The 22,873-nt window shown below is 56.5% G+C and overlaps 1 protein-coding gene across 4 annotated transcripts; it reads left to right on the top strand.

Moving 5' to 3' along the window:
• Window positions 1–5,785: 5,785 nt before the first annotated feature.
• On the top strand, window positions 5,786–17,552 carry LOC101944821 (sialic acid-binding Ig-like lectin 13). 4 transcript variants are annotated; one of them, XR_006173808.2, is made up of 8 exons: window positions 5,786–6,015; window positions 6,439–6,616; window positions 14,385–14,750; window positions 14,971–15,273; window positions 15,489–15,785; window positions 16,145–16,244; window positions 16,634–16,742; window positions 16,950–17,552. XR_006173808.2 is itself a non-coding variant. In XM_008175906.4 (8 exons), the coding sequence occupies exons 2-8, from the start codon at window positions 6,538–6,540 to the stop codon at window positions 16,957–16,959; spliced, it is 1,209 nt and encodes a 402-aa protein (XP_008174128.1). In that variant the 5' UTR covers window positions 5,786–6,015; window positions 6,439–6,537; the 3' UTR covers window positions 16,960–17,552. The 4 variants fall into 4 exon arrangements, 3 of the variants coding, with proteins under 3 accessions (XP_008174128.1, XP_005293973.1, XP_065429808.1); XM_008175906.4 differs by having other exon boundaries at window positions 16,634–16,687; XM_065573736.1 differs by lacking the exon at window positions 5,786–6,015 and adding an exon at window positions 6,210–6,330 and having other exon boundaries at window positions 16,634–16,687.
• Window positions 17,553–22,873: the final 5,321 nt, after the last annotated feature.

The raw sequence follows: 22,873 nt of genomic DNA on the forward strand, positions 1-22,873 counted from the left end.
GGGAGACTCCAATCCACATAAGAAGTCTACCTGAGGACGTCCAAGGTAGCATGTGGGTAATGGCTGCTACCTGCAAGTCCTGAGTCATGCATGGGCATGTGACTTGCCCATGTGATTCCAAATCTCCATTTTGGGACTGGATTCTACACAGGGTGAGGAGGGGGTCTCCACCCACGAGAGAGGCTATTTAAACCTGGGGGAGACCCCTCCATTTTGTCTTCAGCTGGCTAAAGAAGGAGCCTCTCCACCCCCCCCCCCCCAGGATACTTGAAGAAAACTGGAACAAAGGACAGTAACTACAGGGGGTGTGAGTGATTGCTGGACCCAGGCTAAAAGGAGATTAGCCTGTAAAGGGGAGCATTCTGGAACTGGTGAGGATCTTATCTGTATTCAGACATAGATTTACACATTTTATTTTATTTTGCTTGGTGACTTACTTTGTTCTGTCTGTTACTACTTGGAACCACTTAAATCCTACTTTCTGTATTTAATAAAATCACTTTTTACTTATTAATTAACCCAGAGTATGTATTAATACCTGGGGGAGCAAACAACTGTGCATGTCTCTCTATCAGTGTTATAGAGGGCGAACAATTTATGAGTTTACCCTGCATAAGCTTTATGCAGGGTAAAACGGATTTATTTGGGTTTATTGGGAGTTGGGCATCTGAGTGCTAAAGACAAGCACACTTCTGTGAGCGGTTTTCAGGTAAACCTGCAGCTTTGGGGCAAGTCATTCAGACCCTGGGTCTGTGTTGGAGCAGACGGGCGTGTCTGGCTCAGCAAGACAGGGTGCTGGAGTCCTGAGCTGGCAGGGAAAGCAGGAATAGAAGTAGTCTTGGCACATCAGGTGGCAGCTCCCAGGGGGGTTTCTGTGATCCAACCCGTCACAATATCTACATCATTTTTCAGGGGATCAGCTTCAGTGAGCCCCCTTATTTTCTCCAGCTGCTTCTCCCACAGTGGCACAGACTTCACCACTTGCTTAGCCAACTGATCCACTTGGTTGCTTAGCACTGTGATTTCTGCTTGGTTACGGCTATGGGCCTTCACTTTGAAGAGACAGGTATCCCCTTTTCTCTTCTCAGCCAAGTCCTAGGCGCACATCAACTGGATTGCCCTTGCTGGATTTCATACCGCGAGCTTTCCAAACTGGCATCTCATCAATAAAAGCTCTCCAAACCCAGTCTGAATCTGTGCCTATTGTTATGTCCTCAGAGGGGTTCAGCACGTTCTAGCGCTGCTATTATCGCTACGATTTCGGCCGCCTGCGCTGACTGCTGCTTGACGGCACCTTTATACGTTTTGCCTCCTTCTGGGTCCAGAACAGCGAAATCAGTTGCAGGTTTTTCCATCCTTGAGCCAACTGCTACCGTCTACTACCCAGAGCTGACGTTGGTTCACCTTTGCATCCTCGTATCTCTCGTCTAGCTTAAAAGCTGTAATACTGTTAGGGGGCAAGGTCGAGGGGATAGGACAATCATGCTCGTCAGGCTCAGAAATCTCAACAGCATGTGGGAACAACAACCGCGAGGTACCCGATCTCTCCACTGTGATGTTTCGATTCATTAAGGCTAGGGGTCCACTGAGCTAATCTTGGGTGCAACGACCAGGCAACACGAAGCGGGTAGGCGTGTGTGCCGTCTTCACCACAATGGGAGCTATGCCTATGATGACAAGGAATCTGGTGGCACCTTAAAGACTAACATTTATTTGGGCATAAGCTTTCATGGGTAAAAAACCACATCTGAAGAAGTGAGGTTTTTTACCCACGAAAGCTTATGCCCAAATAAATCTGTTAGTCTTTAAGGTGGCACCGGACTCCTCGTTGTTTTTGTGGATACAGACTAACACGGCTACCTCCTGATACATGTCTAGGATGTACTCCCAATGAGTCAGGGACCATACCAGGGCTCAAACCTCTTTCTCCCAGGGAGAATACTCTTCCTTTACCGGTGACAAGGTTCTCGAGCCACAGGCTATAGGTTTTGGTGCTGTGCCCTGTCGTGGCAGTAATATGGCCTTTATAGAGATAGGGGTATGCGTGACCTGTAGGTAAAATGGTTTGTGGGGGTCTGGGAAAGCCAGAGCTGGGGCCTTCATTAAGGCTTCCTTCAGAGCCAGCACTGCATCTCTCTGTGGTGTTCCCCATTCCCATCCCTGGTCCTTTTTCAGGAGCAGATACAGAGGTTTCGCTTTTTCGCTCTACCCTTCTCTGAAATCCCGAGAGAATCCCACCAGGCCCAGGAATTATCTTAATGTTCCTACGTCAGTTGGTGCAGGTAGCTTCGCGATTAGCTCCACTCGATTTTTATCTGGGCATCTACCCGCAGGTCCCTACTGCACCCCCAGGGATGTTACCTGTTGCTTTCCTAACCGAGCTTTTTCAGGGTTTATGATCAAACCAGGTTTTTTTTAATCACTTGAAGCCCTTTATCCAGGGCGTCCAAATTCTCTTGCTAAGTCACTGTGGCAATAAGTTCGTCATCAACATAGCTAACGACCTGCTGAGCGCAGTCTAAATTCTTCCACATTTCAGAAACGGATTGATGGCAAATACAAGGGGCATTGTGTAACCGTTGGGGAACCCGGGTGAATGGTAACTGGGTGTCCCTAAAAGTGAAAGCAAACTTATAATGGCAGTGGGGGTCCATGGGGATGTTAAAGAACGCATGAGATAAATCCAATACGGAATACCACTGGGCTCCACTGGATACAGGTGCCGTTATTTCAGAGAACTTGGCCGCTCCCGGGGCTAGTCTTGGGGTAACGTTAATCATCGCTCTACAGTCGACCGTCAGGCGCCAAGATGTTTTGTCAGCCTTTCGAATCGGCCATATAGGAGAATTTGCAAAGGCTGGTGCGTTCCACCAGGACTTGTTGTTCCATTAAAGCCTCAAGGGTAGGTCTGATACCCCTGTTGCGCTTCAGTGGAAAACTTTGTCCTGACGCACTGGTCTAGGATCAGGACCTGGTATTGTTACGTTGGCCTTAATTTTTCCACGTCGCCGTTTAGCTTGTGCAAAGGCCGCAAGATGTTTGTCGGTCACGGCCATCACTTCCCTTTCCCAGGTCTCGGGTATAATAAGAGATTGTGGTGCCTTGAGTGCAGATACTCGACATGCTGTTGGAATAATCTGTCCCTCCTCGCCACCTTCTGCCTCACAGAGGGCTCGATGAAGGAGGTCCACGGTTACCCTAAACCTTTTAAGCCAGTCCATCCCCGAGCTCCCCTGCCCCTCTGGGGACTGTAGCCGGAATGAATCCCTTTGTTTCAGAGAGCCTAACATACATAAAAGATCTTGGGTAAAGGGCACCTGCCTTCCCTTGCCATTATATGACACCAGTGAGCTAATCTCCTGGATGGGAATAGGTAAGTGTGTCAGTTTTCCATTTGCCAGGATACCAATGGATCCCCCTGTATCCACCAGCATTTGCTGTGAAATGATTCCGAAACTCCCTTTAACAACAATTTGAGTGGTGGGCCTACCCCATTGATCGCATTCCAGAGAGGCCACCGCTCCGGGGCTTCGGGAGCCTCGGCGTCCTCAGTATGGTGCCTCCTGGGCAGCCGCTGAGTGTCCTGGTGCTACGGGCTGCTCACCACCTTGCTGTTTCTGCTCGTGGCAGAGCAATCTTTTAAACATCTCATCTCCTGGGAGTTTGTTTACCTCAGGCCAGGGTTGGTATTTAGCCAATACCCTGCGGGTGGTGAAGATGTCCTTTTTAGCTCCTTCCAGTAGATACTGTTTGGACTAGTTCTGGTTTAATTTTCCCATCCATTTTGTTCGGTCAGCTGTAATTGCAGCGACGTGGCCTTGTGAGACTGCAGCTGGGTTAATTAGCTGTTGCAACTCAAATATCTCTCTGATTTTGGTTTCCAGCTCTTGTGGGTTAGTGGCCTGGATATTTACTGGGCCCAAGGCCAATCGACTCCCCGGAACAAACAATTGCCTTCATTCAGGTACATCATATGTAACCATATGGGGAGGGATAGCTTGGTGGTTTGAGCACTGGCCTGCTAATCCCAGGGTTGTGAGTTCAATCCTTGATTTAGGGATCTGGGGCAAAAATCTGTCTGGGGATTGGTCCTGCTTTGAGCAGGGGGTTGGACTAGATCACCTCCTGAGGTCCCTGGTATTCTATGTTTCTATTCCATTTACCATCCCAGCAAGCCAGAATAAAAGCTTTTTCTGCATAAAACATCTCTCAGGTCTTTCCCGTTCGGCTTGCCTCTCTGCGTGTGCTTGCCCAGTTATGTTTACGTTAGGATGGAACATGACGTAGACACCTCGAAATATCTTGGGTAAAGGGCACCTGCCTTTCTAGTTGCCATACGCTCCCTTAACAGTGCTATAAAATCATCTTGCGGCAGGTGGGGTGCAACAGACCCACGGGTAAGCCATTCTAATACCGCTTCCTTATTACACTTCCCAAATTGTCGGTCTAACGCTCGGGCTTGCAGTGGCGTCAGAACCTTCTCCTCCTCCTTTAGCGTGGGAGGTCGGTCAGTCTGGTCATGAGATCCAGTGATTAAAGTCACAATAAGGGCCATCAGAGGGGCGTCCTCCCTCCATGGTCCTGTAGGACTAACCGAATGTGTCTTCTCCTTGATATCACATGAGGTGTACAGGGGACGGTTAATTTCCTCTCTCTCTGTCCCTATAATAAACTCCCAGCTCCCCTCCTTGCTGCTGTCAGCTGCAAGGGGATCCCGGTGTTTGGCACTATGTAAACCCTCATAGGAACTCAGTTCTAGTTGCAGTTCCCCCATTACCCTTTTGCATTCCTTATGATCCGCCTTTTGGGCAGCGTTATCCCTGATCTCCTGCATCAGCCTCCTAACGGCTGCTTGGGCCTCTTAAAGCACCAGGCTACAAATTTCTGCAGTGCTCTCTGCCCTGGTAGCTTCCCTGCGTCACCTGCGTTTCCAGCTGCAGAATTTGGTTCGTGAGTGCAGCATTTCTTGTCTCTTCGGCGTTATTGTCTAAAACCAATTGGTCGAATTGTGGTTTGGAGACAGAGAACTTCTGTTTTCAGTCTAGCTACCTCCTTATGTAGCACTCGGCTACTCAGTGCTGGGCCATATAACAGGGCGCTATGCCTCTGCCTTCTTCAGTTGGTCTGTATACAGGCAGGGACATTCCCATAACGTGTTAACGGTATTCGGGGCATCAGGGCCAGATATTACCCCCTCTTCCCACGGATTTCTGCCCTTGCCAAATAATTCAACTGCGAAATCCAACGCATTTTTATTTGACTCCGTCTCCCATCCTTTCAGCGCGAAGCCACGGTCCATCTCGAAAAATCCGAAGGGCCTTATCTTTACCCTCGGTAAAATTTGTCCCCCAGAGAAAAGAAAGGAAGGTTGCAAGTCTGACCACCGAGGTCAGAGGTTGGTTCCCACATTTACTGGCACACCTAAGGGTTTTTCCTGTTTAATCAGGTTTGAGCTGGTCCTTGTTTACCACTGCTGACCGTTGAAAAGGGCGGGAAGCAGTCTAGCTAACCCTCCAGTCACATGACCAATACTCCGTTTTGGAGTCTAACATGGAAGCCACCCAAATACAATAAATTGATTATAATACAAACACAAACTTTAGGATTTGGCCCCTAACACCAGTAAACTCCAAATGAACTTTCTTTAGCTGAGATAAAGAGTCAAATGAAAGCAAGTGTAAGGGTCTGGAAACAGGCCAAAGAAAGACACATACAATGCAATCTTCTCAGGCAGCCTTTTGATTTCCATTGTTCCCAATGCTCACTTTCCTGCCTATCACTTAACAGCGGCCGTGCTGGAGTGAATCAGGTTGTGTTAATGTTCCCTCGACACCGGCGTGGGTTGGAGCCGCAGTTGGGGACTCCAGGGTTGGGGCAGGACATTGGCCTTTGCTGAGCTGACGGATCCGTCCGGCACCGGGAGCGGACCGGGCCGTGCATGAGGCAGATCTCCAGAGGGGAGCTGGAGGGAGGCAGGGATTGAGCACTTGCTGGGGTCGCTCTGCAGTTTAATTGGTGAGGAGCCGACTACTGGCGCAAGCCACAGGCTGGAGGCTGGGTGTGGGCGGAGGCTGGAGGGGGAGCAGGTCGCCAGCAACGCAGCATCTTGGGCTGGAAGGGGGAGGGGACACGGCTGCTCCCCAGCCCAGCTCGCACCCCGGACAGCATCACCCCAGTCAGACGTGCACATTCCCCGCAGCTGGGGTGAAAACCAGAGCTGGGGTGGGAGAGGCCCAGGGGCTGAGTGCACAGGCTGTGGGGGAGGGACACAGGGAGAGGGCACTGCCCCCAGATCAGGGCTGGGCTAGGGCAGAATCACCCGGGCCCTAGGTAAATACAGACAGACCCTGTGTGTGAGTCCCAGCCCCGCCCCGCTCTAACCACTAGACCCCACTGCCCTGCTCTGCTCAGTCATTTCCCCGCCCTCTCTCCCACCAGCACCTCCCCAGACAGCGATCTGGGACTCACTGAGTGCAACAAATCACGGAGCCTGTGAGTCCGGGCGCTGGCTGCCCCCCGGAGCCGCGGACCAGGAGGATGTGGGTGCCAGGAGCCAGCCAGATGCCTCCTTCCACCAAGCTCTGCATTGAAATCATCCTCGCACTGCTCTGCCAGGGTAAGAGAACAACAGCAGAGACACCTGGGCTGGCAGGAATCCCCCGAGCTGGGGAGAGAACCCAGGAGTCCTGGGTTCCAGATGCCTCCTGCTGTAAGCGTTGATACTGGTCAAATAAATTATGGTTTGGGGAAATAAAGGGGCTCTAGCGGGGAGGGGGGGTAGAGTCCAGGGCTGGACTAACAGGGGGCTGTGGGTCGGGAGTGAGGGGCACCAGCAGAGCTGTTGGGAGAATGTGATTTCAAAGCAGTATTTTCCCCAGGAATTGAAATGGGGGTGGGGGGTGTTTGAAGTCACAGGGGGTGAGGACTGAGGGGTGAGCCCGTGAGTGCGAGGGGGGGGCTGTATGGCACCATGGTAAAAACTGAAAAATAAGTCAGGGCCATTTTATTAGATCTAACTACTGTTTTAAAACCGTCACCACATTAGAGCTGGCTACTCAAGCCTTCTATGAAGCACGACAGCTCCAGCCTCCTTGGCTTCTTGCTGTAAGTTTGCCCTTGTTGAATGCCGTCAGTTCCCCTTCGGAGGCTTCTCCTGTGCCCGGTTCTGCCAGGCCTTCACGGCAGGCTCCTTCCTTCCTGCTCCTGACCAGGCAGACGGCAACTCCCCCCAGAACACGGCGTTCTGTTCGGTGAGGAAAGAGGATTTCCCAGGTTGGATTAACTTGAACTTCAGTCCTGGAGCATCTTCTATTTTCTCCAAGACGTTCAGGCTTTTTGGACTCTTGCTGAGAAAAAGAGTATAATGAAGACATTGAATTTACGGCTTTTTAAATGTCTTTTCAAGATTCTGCAGCTCGTACTAGTTCTAGCTGAACAGATTACAGCATTGTAGGGCTGGAAGGGACCTCGAGAGGTCATCTAGTCCAGTCCCCTGTACTCATGGCAGGACGAAGTATTATCTAGACCTTCCCTGACAGGTGTTTGTCCAACCTGCTCTTAAAAATTCCCAACGATGGAGATTCCACCACCTCCCTAGGCAATTTATTCCAGTGCTTAACCACCCTGACAGGAAGTTTTTCCTAATGTCCAACCTAAACCTCCCTTGCTGCAATTTAAGCCCATTGCGTCTTGGCCTATCCTCAGAGGTTAACAAGAACAATTTACTTCTCTTCTCCTTGCAACAACCTTTTATGTACTTGAGAACTGTTCTCATGTCCCCTCTCAGGCTTCTCTTCTCCAGACTAAACAAACCCATTTTTTTCAATCTTTGCTTATGATCTATGACCTTTTTCTAGACCTTTAATCATTTTTGTTGCTCTTCTCTGGACTTTCTCCAATTTGTCCCCATCTTTCCTGAAATGTGGCATCCAGAACAATGTTTACTTTTTGGCAACAGTGTTACACTGTTGACTCATATTTAGCTTGTGATCCACTATGACCCCCAGATCCCTTTCCGCAGTACTCCTTCCAGGCAGTCATTTCCCATTTGTATGTGTGCAACTGATTGTTCCTTCCTAAGTGGAGCACTTTGCATTTGTCCTTATTGAATGTCATCCTATTTACTTCAGACCATTTCTCCAGTTTGTCCAGATTATTTTGAATGCAACCCCGGCTGCAAACTTTAAAAGTGTACTCTCTATGCCATGATCTAAATAATTGATGAAGATATTGAACAGAACCGGACCCAGAACTGATCCCTGCGGGACCCCATTCATGATGTCCTTCCAGATTGACTGTGAACCACTGATAAATATTCTCTAGGAACGGTTTTCCAACCAGTTATGCACCCACTTAGGTTGTATTTGCCTAGTTTGTTTATGAGATGATCATATGAGACCGTATCAAAAGCCTTATTAAAGTCAAGGTGTACCACGTCTACCGCTTTCCCCTATCCACAAGGCTTGTTACGCTGTCAAAGAAAGCTATCAGGCTGGTGTGACACGATTTGTTCTTGACACATCCATGACGGCTGTTACTTATCACCCTATTGTCTTCCAGGTGTTTGCAAATTGATTGCTTAATTATTTGCTTCATTATCTGTCCGGATCCTGCAGTTAAAACGGCCTCTGCCGTATATAGGAGAGATTAGGATTATACCTTGCTCTGAGCAAAGCTTGCACTCCACAAGGTCTTCCAGAGAAGTTTGCAGCTCCATCAAATGCAGAAGCAGCATCTCTTTGGGGTCCAATTGACAAGCATTTAACTCTTCTGAGATGTGGGTTGTCAGAGATGCGGCCGATATGTCGTCTATAATCTGAACATCTAGAAATGCATTTACTGGCCTCCCACGGCCATCTGGAGAACGTCCGCAGTGACTTCGTACGTGACACCCATTTGCACGGTGCATTTCTCAGCCATGTCTGCAAGTTGTCTGACTGCGGGGAGAGAGTTCTTCACTTCCCAGCTCCTGCGTCTTTCACTGTTGCTCTGCTGTTTCTAGCCAGTCAGCTGCGTTTCTTGCAGAAAGATCGGGAGCGTTTGCCGGTCTTGTTCCAACCCAGCGTCCACATTCAGCGTTAGCAAGTGACAACGCACTTCACGCGGCCTCCCGTTGGGGTGTGACACAAACTGTGCTGTGTCTCCAGCATTAAGTGCTTCTAAACCTGCCTGTGTCCGTGACTGGCTCAGAGGTTTCCTGCAGACCAGACTCTTGGTGTTTTGCAGCCCTTTCACTGGGCTCGTCAGCCCTGGCTTTGCTGATGGGCCTGGCAAACCAAGCGCCTCCACTTTTCCCCGCTGTAGCAGCGAGACGCTTTCCTTCCGCGTAAGCTTTGTGGCCAGAGGTGCACCAGGGGCTTCCTTTGCATGGTCACTAAATTAGGGTTACCATACGTCCTCTTTTTCCCGGACATGTCCGGCTTTTCAGCAATCAAACCCCCGTCCGGGGGGAATTGCTGAAAAGCCACACATGTCCGGGAAAATGGCCGGCACTTCCTCTCCCCCTGTGGCTCTGCTCCACTCCTCCTCTCTCAGATTTACAGAGCCAAGCTGCCCGAGCAAGCGCTACTGGCTTCAGGCAGCACCCCCCCCGCCTCCGGACCCCGAGCCCCCAGCCAGGCACTTCTCCTACCCGGCTCCAGCTGAGCTGCTCCCACGGTGCAAGGTCCCGAGGTGGGGGGGGGCTGCCTGAAGCCGGTAACGCTGGCTCCTGCAGCTCTGCTCTGTAAGTCTGAGGGGGCGGAGCCGAGCAGCTCGGCTTGAGCTGGGGAAGGGACGTGTCCAGCCAGCTCTGGGTCCTGAGGTAGGGGAGGGCTGCCAGAAGCCAGCAGCTCGGCTCTTACAGTCTGAGCTGGCAGGAGCAGCTCAGCTGGAGCCCAGGTAGGAGAAGTGCCTGAAGCCGGTAGCACTAGGGCAGCTTGGCTCTTAAAGAGAGCCGAAGAGTCAGGGAGCAGCAGCAGTCGCCAGAGCCTGCTCTAAGGTAAGCCAGGGATGCCAGCAAAGCTGGGAGTACCATGCGCCGCTGATTGCACAGGTGGGGGGCAGCGCTGGGGGAGCTGCTCCGGGGAGTCGCCAAAAAGCACTGACTGTGGTGGGGGAGGAGGGGAGGGCAGTGTGAAAAAGGCAGGAGTGTGCAGAGGGATCAGAGCTCTGGCTGCGATGGGCATCGGGCTGCCTTGCCTGCAAGTGGATCAGAGCTCCTGGGGCTGGGGTGTGCTGTATGGCACTCAGCTCCCCATTTGTGATGAGACACAGCAGTGTGGTGGATCACTGCGAAATACCTGCCCAATCAGAGCTGCGGGGGCAGGGCTTGCAGGGGCTGGCTCCGACAGCTCCCATTGGAGCTTTTCCCAGCCAATGGGAGCCTCTGAGCTTGGCTTGTGGCGGGCCCAGCACGTGGAGACCCTGGCTGCCCCTGATCCTAGGAGCAAACACAATGCCAAAACGAAAATACAAAGTTCACTACATATAAAGAATTACGTTTTAGAATTAAAGAATTAAATAGCTCAAAATGTCCGGGATTTTACCGGGCAGGGAGGAGAACTGGGTGCTCCAAGGCATCTGGGGAGCTGGGAAACAGAACAGTGTGAGCTGCGTGTCCTGACCGCTCCCAAAAACTGAGCGCCGGGGCAGATCCTCCACTGAGCAGCTTCATTAAAGTCATGGGAGTCTATACTAGTGGAGTGCCTGACTTTAGAATTGGTGCAGCTGTTTCGTGTGGCTGGGAGGGAGGAGGGGGAATGTGGGGTGCTCAGGGGAGGGGGCGGAGACTTTGGGGAAGGGGTTGGAATGGGGACAGGGAAGGGGCGGAGTTGGGCGGGGCCGGGGGTGGGGAAAGGGGTGGGACCGGGGGAGGGGAAGGGGCGGAGTTGGGGCGGGGCCGGGGCCCCATGGAGTGTCCTCTTTTTTCAATGTTCAAATATGGTAACCCTAACTAAATGGGAAACGTTTGAGCGACAAACATGGAGAACAGCCCTTAGCTTGCGGTTTCTTCAGTAGATAGCTTGGTTTGTGCTTCGGGCTGTTGGGACGTCGATAAACCACGTGAAGCTGCAGATGGCGGGTTGGTGCAGTCTTGGTTCCTGGTATGTTCCTCCCCTTGGTTGGTTTCAACACTCGGGGGTGAACGGAGATTTCAGGGTGGCTACACCCCCCCCTTGTGGGGGAGGGAAATCCCTGATACTGGACAAATAAATTGTGGTTTAGGGAACTAAAGGGGCTCTGGCAGAGCTGTGGGGAGAACAAGATGTTCAGGAAGAGCGGGGCTGGTTAATAAAATTCCCCTCCCACAAGCCCTTGGCTCCCAGCCCAAAGCCGCTTCCTCTTTCACCGGCTAATAAACAGGGCCAGATTTACCTTTTGTGGGCCCCCATAAGGGCAAAGGAGCATGGCCCAGGGGAGTGGGGGGTCAGTCCCCAGAGTTAGGGGCCAGCCAGGGGCAATGGGGCATAGCATGGTGGGGCCGGCCCCACTCCACCCAGCCCAGTGCAAGGCACTGTATACAAACTAGATGTTGCCAGACGCACACTGGCCCACCCGGCCCTGTGCTACCAGCATGTCCCTTCCCTCGAGGGTAGGCCCAGGCCGGGCACACAGCCCCTGACTCCCTATGCCCAGCAGCCCCCCACACAGCCCCTCCACCACAAATGCACAGCGGCCTGCGCACACACATCGCCCCGCCCAGCACTCCCCATACAGCTGCACCACACCTGCCCAATGCACTTCCCCACAGCCCACCACCACAACTACACAACACCCCACTCAGACCCCCCACTGCCCAGCATCCCGACACACAGACCTCCCCCACCGCCCCCCAAGAACCCCCCCACTGCCCAGCATCCCAACACACAGACCTCCCCCACCGCCCCCCAAGAGACCCCCCCCCTACTGCCCAGCATCCCGACACACAGACCTCCACCGCTCCCCAAGAAACCCCCCAGTGCCCAGCAGCCCCCCTCCACCTCCAGAGACCCACTCCCTCACACGCTGCCCCCTGGCCACTCACCGGCCCTGCTGCAAGGGGCCGGCGTCTGCCAGGCTGAGCTGGCAGCGTGGCCGAGGCCGGTCCAGTGCCAGGGCGGGGAATCACTCCGGCCTCTCGGGACTGGCACGATCAGCCATGCCAGGGTCTGCCGTCACCCTGGCCAGACTCCCTCAGGACCCATCTGCCTGGAGACAGGGTGTCCATACGTCCCCATTTGGCCGGGGCAGGTCCCTTTTTAAGCTCTGTCCCGGCCATCCTGACTTCTCTGACAAAAATGGGCATTTATCCCATTTGCTCTCACCAGCCGATCAGTTGGTGAGAGCTAATGAAGAAATGCCCAGTTTACCAGAAAAGTCGGGTGCGGCCCCCTAGCGGGGCGTGGAGAAACGTGTGTGTGGGAGGGTGGCGACGCGAGGGGTCAGGCAGCAGGGCTTGGGGGGTCAGCCCCAGCTAGAATGGAGCTGGGGGGGGGGGGGTTAGGGGCCAGCCCCTGGCAGCAGTGTGGGGAGGGTGTCAGCCCAGATCCTGGCAGTGCTGTGGGGAGCTGGGGCGAGGGAGGGGTCAGCCCCATATCCTGGCAGTGGTGTGAGGGGCTGGGGCGAGGGAGGGGTCAGCCCCAGTGGTTGATTTAGGGTTAGTGGGGCCCCCTGGCCCTGTGCTCAGCTTCATTTTTGGGGCCCCTCTTTTGGACCCAACCAAGAAAAACACCATTTCCTCATACTATGGGGGAGGGATAGCTCAGTGGTTGAGCATTGGTCTTTTAAACCCAGGGTTGTGAGTTCAATTCCTGAGGGGGCCATTTAGGGATCTGGAGCAGTACTTGGTCCTGCTGGTGAAGGCAGGGGGCTGGACTTGATGATCTGTCCAGGTCCCTTCCAGTTCTATGAGATAGTTATATCTCCATATATTTTATTTTATATTTTATCTCCCCCCGCCCCCCATTTTCATTCTTTTTTTCTTCCTCCCTCTCCTATAAGTAATAGCAAGTAAATGAAAATAAAGTGCGGTACCTTGATTGTTCTTGTCGTCTAACTTGTTTTTCCACAGACCACTTGAAAATCGCTGGGGGTCTCGGCGGACACTTCATGATCTTTCCAAATATTGTTTGTACCATTAGCTAACTAGTGTTAAGCGCTTTGGATAAGAGCGTTTTATAAAAAACAAATGTAAAAAACATTGGGGTGCGGGGTCTGGCCAGGAGTTAGGGTGAGGAAGGGGGCTCAGGGCTGGGACAGGAGGTTGGGTGTGGGGCGCTTACTTGGGGCAGCTCCTGTTTGGTGCGAGGGGTGCAGTTGGGGATGTGGGGGAGGGGGCTGCAGGAGCTCCCATTTGGTGCTCAGGGTGGGGGTGGGGATGTGGGGGGGTGCAGGAGTCAGGGCAGGGGACTGGGGATGTGGGCTGGTGTCGTAGGGGTGCTCCCAGCCCCCCGCCCCACCCCGTGCCCTGAATGTCTCACGGCGTGGGGTGTATGGGTAGGGGGAGTGTGGGGGCCCCGCATTTGCTCTGTCCTGCCCCGATTCCATCCCCCACCTCAAGCCTCCCACCCCCTTCCTCTTCTCTGCCTGCTCCCCCTCCCTCCTGGAGCGCCAGCAAACAGCTGTTTGGGGGCGGCGCCGGTGAAGGAGGTGGGGGGGGGGGGAGCTTGGCTGCCAGTGGGGGCGGGACAGAGGCGGCGGGGAAGGAAGAGTTGGCCGTGCTTTCGGCTGCAGCCCAATCAGAGCGGGCCGGGCCGGGCCGGGGCCCCTTTGGAGCCTGGGCCCGGCGCCATTGTAAACCCGGTACTGCTAATAAAGGCAAATATTGACCCACCCGAGAAATCGAGTCTTGTTATCAGAGTCGGCACCAGTCAGTGACTTCGAAACACTCCCACACACACTCTAACCACTAGCCCCCTACTCCCCTCCTAGGGACAGGAGAGAACCCAGGAGTCCTGGCTCCCAGCTCCCCACCCCCCCCAGCTCTAACCACTAGACCCCACTCCCCTCAAGCCTCCCATATTTCATCTCTGCTCCCTTGTTGGTGTCTTTTTATTCTCTCTCCCCAGGGAAGGACTGAGCGGCACCTGCAGAGCTCTGTGTGGGGGCAGGGGTGGATCAGGGGGACTGTGGGTCGGGAGTGAGGGGCACTGACAGAGCTCTGTGTGGGGGCGGGGTTAGATCAGGGGGCTGCAGGTCGGGATTGAGGGGCACTGCCAGAGCTCTGTGTGGGGGCAGGGTGGATCGAGGGGCTGCAGATCGGGATTGAGGGGCTCTGGCAGAACTCCGTGTGGGGGTGGATCAAGGAGGGCTGCGGGTCAGGACTGAGGGGCACCGGCAGAGCTCTCTGTGGTGGCGGGGGTGGATCAGGTGGCTGCGGGTCGGGACTGAGGGGCACCGGCAGAGCTGGTCTGTTTCCCCTGCAGGTCGGCTCTGCCAGGCGCCCGTCTATCGGATCCAGGTCCCGTCCCGCGTCACGGCCCAGCAGGGTCTCTGCGTCCTGCTCCCCTGTAATTTCAAAGCCAACTTCAACTCCTCCGGGGTCGCCTACAAATACTGGTTCCTCATGGACGACGACAGGGACACCAGCCTGGCCGTGGCCACCACAGATCCCGGCAGGGCCCTGAGGGAGCCTGGGGGCCGGATCAGGCTGGTGGGGGACGCCCCGGACGACTGCTCCCTGCTCATCAGCGATGTGAGAGCTGGAGACAGGGACCGCTACTACTTCCGCTTTGTGAAGGGAGACTTTAAATACAGCTACTATGAGACCCAGCCGCTGGTGGATGTGACAGGTGAGGCCAGGGGCCCTGGAGAGCTCAGCAAGATTAACTCTGCTTATACCCCAGGGGTTAGCCCCACTAATACTCAGTTGGGGGAGTTCTTGAGATTAACAACATGCAGTGGCAGGGAGTCCCACTGGTTAGCCCCACTAATACCAAGAGGCCGGGAGTTCTGGGGATTAACCCCAGTAATTCTCCACTGAATCGAATTTTAATGGTGTTGCCTGCTTAGAGCTGTCGGAGCAGCCAGTGCTGAGGGTCCCCGAGGTGCTGCTCTCCGGACAGCTGGTGAATGTGACCTGCCAGGCTCCAGGGACCTGCTCTGGGACCCCTCCCCAAATCACCTGGACAGGAGGGTTTGACTACACAGCCAGGAACGTCTCGGTCGCCCTGGCGAACGGCAGTGTCTCCTACAGCTCTGAGCTCAGCTTCACGCCGGCCCCAGGGGACGACGGCAAAGAGCTCGTCTGCACCGTCACGTACCCCGCCCTGGTCGGGGTCTTCACCCGCAGATCTGTCCAGCTCCAGGTCCACTGTGAGTGACCCCATCCAGCTCTGGCGGGGGAGTGGGGTCTAATCCTTAGAGGGGTGGGGGCTGAGAGCCAGGACTCCTGGGTTCTATCCCTGGCTCTGGGAGGGGCGTGGGGTCTAATGGCGGGGTGGGCCCAGAGCCAGGACTCCTGAGTTCTATAGGAGGGCACTGGGGTCCCAGGAGGCAAATCCCCCCACACATCCCACGTCCCGTTGCAGACCCGCCAGAGCTGCTGCCGCAGGGGAACTGCACGGTGTGGGGCCACGGGCCCGGGGGAGTGGCCACGTGTCACTGCGCAGCTGAGGGGAACCCCCCGCCCCACCTCGAGTGGCGCTTGCCCAATCGCACCCTCACCGGGGACTTCGAGGGCCCTGAGCTGCGAGCGACCTCGTGGGCACAGGGCCCGGCCGTGAGCGGGGAGCTGCGGGGCCCGGCCGGGGCCCTGGCCAACGTGTCCTGCGTTGCCACCAACGCCCATGGGCAGAGCCAGGCCGTGCTGACCGTTGTGACTGCAGGTACCGGGGACTGGCGGGGGCTGGGCATGGGATCCAGTTTTGCCATTAGCTAAAAGCAGTGGCCTTTTTGTCTTCAGGCAGAGATGTATATGTGAGGAAATACGGTGCTATGTGCCAGCCACTTATACAGATGGCAACCCACGTATAAGTCACACAGTCCCCACCTGCCCCCTTTCACCTCTGTGCCTCCCTGGAGAGGTGGGGAAGGGAGCTCAGTCCCCATGGCTAGGCCAGCCCTCGGCCGCTCTCCCGCTCAGGGGACCCTCCCCCTACGCCGTACCCACCAGTTCATTACAAGCCCTGTAGGGCCCATGGCCGCCCAGCCGATCCCACCGCTAACACCAGCTGTTGGTTTGCAGCGGGCTTCTCCTGGACACTCGTGGTGGCCTTGGCGGTTGCTGGGAGCCTCGTGCTGGTTGTTGCCGGGGCTGCAGTGGCCTGGAAAGTCGTGAAGGGAAGGTGAGACTCGGGCAGGACGGGAGAAGGATCTGGTGGGAACTGTAGCCTGGAATGGGGGAATAAATGGATCCCCAAGATCAACTATCACTCCTTGGAAGTGTGAAATTCCACTTGCTGCCCCTCAATCCTGACCCACAGCCCCCTGGTGTGCCAGCCCTGGACTCGCCCCCCACCCATCTTTGCTGGTGCCCCTCACTCCCAACCCGCAGCCCCTGCTAGCCCAGCCCTGGGCTCCCCCGACATGCAGCTCTGCTCCTCTGGGATGGCAGTCGGGGAGGGGCAATATCGGGATAGATGGATCTGTGGGTCTGATCGGAGCAGGAGGGAGGAGGCGGGACACCAGACTAAATGGGCCTAGAGGTCGGATGTTGATGATGGTTTCACCCCAGGCAGGGGGGCTGGGTCCCCACCAGGGCTGGAGGGTGCCAAGGGACTGGAGACAGGTAGGTCTGTCACTTCTATGAACACCCAGCATCTTCGGTGCCCTCACACAGAGAGGTGGGTTCCTGGCCCTCCAGCGGCTTATCCCAGACCCCCCAGTACCTACCCCGGCCCCCACCCTGATGAGATCCCCCTCCCCCGCTCCCAGAATCCCCCTCTGCTGGGATTTTCCCCCTCCAGCACCCGCCACTGGCATCCCCTCCCATCCTTTCCCTTGGGCCTAGCAGCCACTTCTCCCAGCTAACCCGGTCTCTCCCCACACAGGAGCCCTTGAGAAGAAAGGGAGAGGAGGAGGAGGAGGAGGAAGATGCTACAGGGAGAGAGGCGACGGGGAACAATTCACAGAGGAAAACATCTACGCCAACATCTAAGCCCAGAGAGGGGGACAGGGTCACTGCAGGGAGTGAGCTAAAGTGAGACTGGTGTCAGCAGTGGGATAGCCGGCCTGCCTTGTGGCTAAGGTGCTAGCCTGGGACGCTGGACACCTGGGACCTATTCCCAGCTCTGCTACGGAATGGCTGTGTGACCCTGGGCAAGTCTCCCCCCCCCCCCCGTCTGTGCCTCAGTTTCTCAGCTGTAACATGGGGAATATATCACTGCATTTGGCTACTTACACTGTGAGCTTGTTGGAGATGGTCTCTCGCTGTGTGTGGGCAGCGCCTGGCACAACGGGGCCCTGATCTCAGCTGGGGCAGGGACTGTCCTGGGCTGTGTGTGGGCTGCGCTCCTCTCCCCCCATCTCAGCTGGGGCCCGCTCTGCTAATGCACTTGAGAGGCAGCTACTGCTCCAGACAGAGTTATGCGGAGCAGGTCGGCCTGTGTTAACCCTTTCACTGCTGCAGCTAAATAAAAGCCATCCCCAGCTCCTCCCCGGGCTGAAGAGTTTTATGTTGCCTCGGTTTCCCTCAGGACTTCCCCTCGCTCTTCGAGCCGCTCAGCTGTGGCTGGACACTCACCGCCCAGGCCCAGGGGTACCAAAGCACTGGGAAGAGGGTCATGATAAACAATGCCTGGTGCTGCGATGCAGCCACCTCTGGGGTGGGACAGCCGGGGACAGCCACACAGCAATGCCATGTGGCTCGACCGGTTCTCAGATGCGGCCACCTCTGAAGTGTCGTGGTTAGAATGGGAAGGGGGAGGAGCCAGGACTCCTGGGTTCTCTCCCTGAGTCTGGGAGGGGAGTGGGGGCTAGTGGTTAGAGCAGGGGGTCTGGGAGCCAGGACACTCTCCCTAGCTCTGGAATGGGAGTGGGGTATAGGGGGTTAGAGCGGGGGAAGCTGGGATCCAGGACTCCTGGGTTAAATTCAGTAACTATGACGACAGGCTCGTGACTTTAAAAAACACATTTAATGTCCAATAACAAAAAGACACAGAAGCAAATGAAGTAATGCATAAGGCAGGTCCAGGGCAGGGGTGAGAGGCAGCAGTGCTGGGGGAAGAGGGGGAGTCCGGCCTGTGCCCCTCCCCTTCCCTCCCCTTCCCTCCCCACACACCCCCATTCCCCTTCCCTCCCCACACACCCCATCCCTGCAGCCCTCCCCACCCATCCCATCCCTCTCTCCACCCTCCCCACACACTCTGCCCCATCCCTCCATCCCTCCCCCCACTCACCCATTCCTCCCCAGATGCCCCACCCCATCCCTCCTTCCCCATACACACACCCTCCACCCCTCCCCACAGACCCTGTCCCATCCTTCCATCCATCCCACACTTCGCCCATCATCCATCTAGCTCAATCCGTCTGTGGAGCTTATCACGGACTCCCAGGTTGTGCCCACTCTTGGCCCCGTACGATCCCTGGGGGGACCCCCCTTCAGTGCGACAGCCCTTCTCGGGGGTCCAGTCTCTCTCGGGGGTTCAGCCCCTCCACCTCCTGGAACCGCACCTCTCTGAGCCTTAGCACGTCTGTCTCTCGCCGTGGGCCCCCTCAGGGAGTCCCCTCGCTCTGGGCCCCGGGGCCTCCACTCCCAGAGGGAATAATGCCACCCTGTTCTCTAGCCCGGAGCGACTCTCAGCCAGCGTAACACAGGAGGTTTATTGAGTGTCTGAACCCAGCACAGGAAACTCTCAGGGCCTCAGGCCTGGCCTCCCTCAGCACAGCACATCCCAGTCTCCTCTGCATCCAGATGGGCTCTGCCTGCTCCCTCTCTCCAGTCCCGAACCCCCCTGCTTTCCAGCTGGGCATCTGATATCACCGGCCCCAAGCCTCCTGTCATGGAGTGTGCGGGGACACAAGGCCCTGCACCCCCGGCTTCCTGCGATTCACCATGACTCTCAGCCAGCCAGTAAAGCAGAAGGTTTATTTAGACGACAGGAACACAGTCCAAGACAGGTCTTGCAGGCACAGACAACAGGACCCCCCTCAGTTAGGTCCATCTTGGGGTCCCAGGGCCCCACAGCCCCCTTGGGAGGTCAGAGCCCTGTCTGCCCCCCAGCCAGCTCCTGAAACTCTCCCTTTAGCGACCCCTCCCACAGCCTTTGTTCAGTTTCCCAGGCAAAGGTGTCACCTGGCCTCTAACCCCTTCCTGGGTTCTCATGTTACATGCTCAGGTATCTTCCCTCAAGGCCAGTCTCCCATCCCCCAATGCAGACCGTCCCAGCCAACCTCCCCTGCCTTCCCAGCCAACACTCCCCACTCAGCATTCAAAGACCACATTAAGAACAGTCCCAGTTCGTCACCCTCCCCCCCCGTCCTTTGTCTTCTCTCCAGGTAAACAGGGTTGCCTGGGCCTCCTCTCCCCTCTTCTGTTCTCTGGCCCACTCTGGCTGGAATTGGCTGGTCAGGTCACCGGGGTCCTCTCCCTGCCATTGTCCTCCCCCTGCCCAGAACCAGCTGTGACTCCCGAGCTGGGCCTCCCGGTCACCAGGTCACCAGTCACTGGGATTTCCATTCTCCAGCCATTGGCTGGGGTCCCAAGTTCCGTTGCTCCTCCTCTGTAACAACAAACTGCCTCTCCCATCACCTCGTTAAACCAGTAACACCCAGGGAAACTGAGTCCCACCCCCTCGGCATGCAAACCATTGGAAAAACAAGAAAATCCCCCACTTCCTCAGAAGTCGCTTATTGTAGGGCTGCACGTCTCTGTGAGTAATTATGGTAAATAGGCAGGGGGAGGCCATTCCTCACCCCTGAGCCAGCCAGATTCCCCCCCGACACACACACACACACTCGCTGGATGGGAGCTGGCGCCCCCTAGAGGGGAAAGGCCCTGTGTCCCATTCCCTGCCCAGCAGCAGTCCCGGCTCCCAGCCCCCCTGCTCTAAGCCCCAGACCCCACTCCCCTGCCAGAGCTGGGGAGAGAACCCAGGAGTCCTTTGATGGACATGTGAGGGGAGTCGGGGGTGTGTGTGATGAAGTGGGGGATTTTCTTGTTTTCTGTGGTTTCCCACTGGTTTGCATGCAGAGGGGGTGGGACTCAGTTTCCCTGCGTGTTACTGGTTTAACGAGGGGAGGGGAGAGGGTGTTTGTTGTTACAGAGGACCGGAGAGACAACTTGGGACGCCAGCGGATAGCCTGGAGGAGGGACACCCCAGCGACTGGTGACCTGACGACCTGGAGGCCCAGCTCAGGAGTTGCAGCCGGCTCTGGGCAGTGGGAGGACAATGGGCTGTGGGGAAAGGACCACGGTGACCTGACCAGCTGGTTCCAACCAGAGGACAGAAGCGAGGAGAGAAGGCCCGGGCAACCAGTTTACAACCCTGTTTACCTGGAGAGAAGACAATAGACAGAGACGGGGCTTGGGGCCGGTGAACTCAGATGCCCAGCTGGGAGCAGGGGTCTCTGGGCTGGAGAGAGGGAGCAGGCAGAGCCCACCTGGATGCAGGGGAGACGGGGATGTGCTGGGCTGAGGGAGGCCAGGCCTGAGGGCCCTGAGAGTTTCCTATGCTGTGTTCAATGCTCAATAAATCCTCCTGTTTTACGCTGGCTGAGAGTCACTCCAGTCTAGAGAACCGGGTTGCATCAACCCCTTCGGGGGGTGGAGGCCCCGGGGGTCCAGAGCGAGTGGACTCCCTGAGGGGGCCCACGGCAGAGACAGATGTGCTAAGACTCAGAGAGGTGCGGCTCCAGGAGGTGGAGGGGCTGAACCCCTGAGAGAGAGTGGACCCCCAGGAAGGGCTGTCTCACTGAAAGGGGCACCCCCCATGGACCGCACGGGGCCAAGAGTGGGCACGATCTGTGAGCCTGTGACAAGGTGGTAGCAGAGGATGGTTGGCGGATGCACCCTGTAGACGTTGGCTGCGGGCGCCGGCGCTTTGCAGTGAGTGGCTGCCAGCGATAGAACGAGGGTGTTGAACGGAACCAGCCTGGAAATGGCCTAGAACCAGCTCCGTCAGAGCGACCTGGCCCGTCTCTGCAGGGAGAGGGGGCTGAGCGTGGGGAGGCTCACTAAGGAGCGGCTGATTGCTCAGCTTGTAGAGAATGACCCGTCTTAGGCGCAGGCTCCAGACCCCAGGGGGGCTCCCGGGGTGCCCGGAGAGCCGGGGAGTAGCCGTGAGGGCAGTCTGTGTAGCGACCGGGAGTGCGTCAGACCTGACTCCCCAATCAGCACAAGGGGGCCCCAGTCAGGTTCCTCCCTAGAGGAGCTGCGGAGACTGGAGCTGGAGCTGAGAGCGAAGGAGCGGAAGCTGGAGGAGCGGAGGCTGGTGGACCGTGCAGAACAGCGGAAGCACGAGTTGGAGCTGGAGGAGCGGCGGGCCAAGAGGGCCTGCCGGGGTGTAGTGGGGAAGGGCCCTGAGATGCCAGTGTTGTGAGGACTCTAGACACCAAACTGCTGCCCCGGTTCGAAGGGGGGGGGGGAGATATTGATGCCTATCTCACAGCCTTTGAGAAGGCTTGTGATCTGATCGGGACTGACCCTGCAGACAGGCTCCGCTGTCTGACGCCCCCCAGCTGGGTCCCAAGGCCATAGAGGCATTCAGCCAAATGGATGGTGTGGAGACAGGGGACTACGACCTGTTCAAACAGGCTTTGCTGCTGAAGTTTGAACTGACCCCCGAGGCGTACAGGAAACGATTCCGGGGTGTGCGCAAGACCCCAGGTGTCACTTACAAGGAGGTCGCCAACCTGCTGGGGGAATATCTCCACAAGTGGGGGAAGGGCACAGGGGCCAGTACCGCAGAGGATGTGTATAACCTGGTGGGGTTGGAGCAGCTGTATGACATCTGCCCTCCAGACCTTAAGATGTGGCTAGTGGACCGGAAGCCCAAGGATCTGCGCAGTGCAGGGGCAGGATCGGGGGCAGGAGGAGGACCCACTTCGGGGGCTCAGAAGGGGAGTCACCCAGACACCTCTCCAAGGTGGGACTCCAGGAAGCCCAACTCAGGGGTACCCGGGAATGCCGGAGCGGGGCGACCCCCCTTGTGGGACTTGAGGGACCTGAAATGCACTGTGGCCAAAAGGACACAAGGTGGCACAATGCCTAAAGATGAAGGAAATGGCGGCCAAGCAGAATCCACGGGGTGTTAACTGGGTGGGAGCCCACCGGGAGGGGGCACTGCTGGTCCAGGGGGCCATAGTTGAGTGGGCTGTGCCAGGGGGAGGGGACCGCCAGGCCAGCCCAGCAGGGGAAGACGGGGCCCCAGGTCCGGAGCGCCCGTACTCAATCCGCCGGGTGAGCGTGGGACAGGCCCCGGGGGACAATCGCCACATCATCCCCATTGAGGTGGCGGGGAAGGAGCGTCCAGGGGTTCTGGGACACGGGTGCAGAGGTGATGCTGGCGCGGCCTGAGGTGGTGGACCCAGACCAGCTAGTGCCCGATGACTACATGACCCTGAGGGGAGTATTCGGGCCCTTGTCAAGGTGCCGGTAGCGAAGATACACCTGAAATGGGGGGGCTAAGGAGGGACCCAAAGAAGTCAGGGTGCACGATCACCTGCCTACCGAGGTGCTAATGGGTAACGACTTGGAGAACTGGCCGAATGGCACTCAGAGCGCCCTGGTCCTTACCCGGAGCCAGAGCCGGCGGGGGACCTCCTGAGGGCGGGGGGGGGGGGCGGGGCTGAAGCGCCGAGGGTAGGCTCGACAGGGCTGGGCCGGAGCCTCCGTCCCAAGGTGGGGAAACTGAGACACCACCAGCCAGGGCTGTATCCTCAGCCCCAGCAGCTGAATTCCAAACGGAGCTGCAGGTGGATCCCTCCTTGGCAGGGCCGGCTCTAGGCTTTTTGCTGCCCCAAGCAAAAAAATGTT

This window comes from Chrysemys picta, chromosome 20, assembly GCF_011386835.1.
Source record: "Chrysemys picta bellii isolate R12L10 chromosome 20, ASM1138683v2, whole genome shotgun sequence".
In the NCBI taxonomy this organism is placed as follows: domain Eukaryota; kingdom Metazoa; phylum Chordata; order Testudines; family Emydidae; genus Chrysemys; species Chrysemys picta.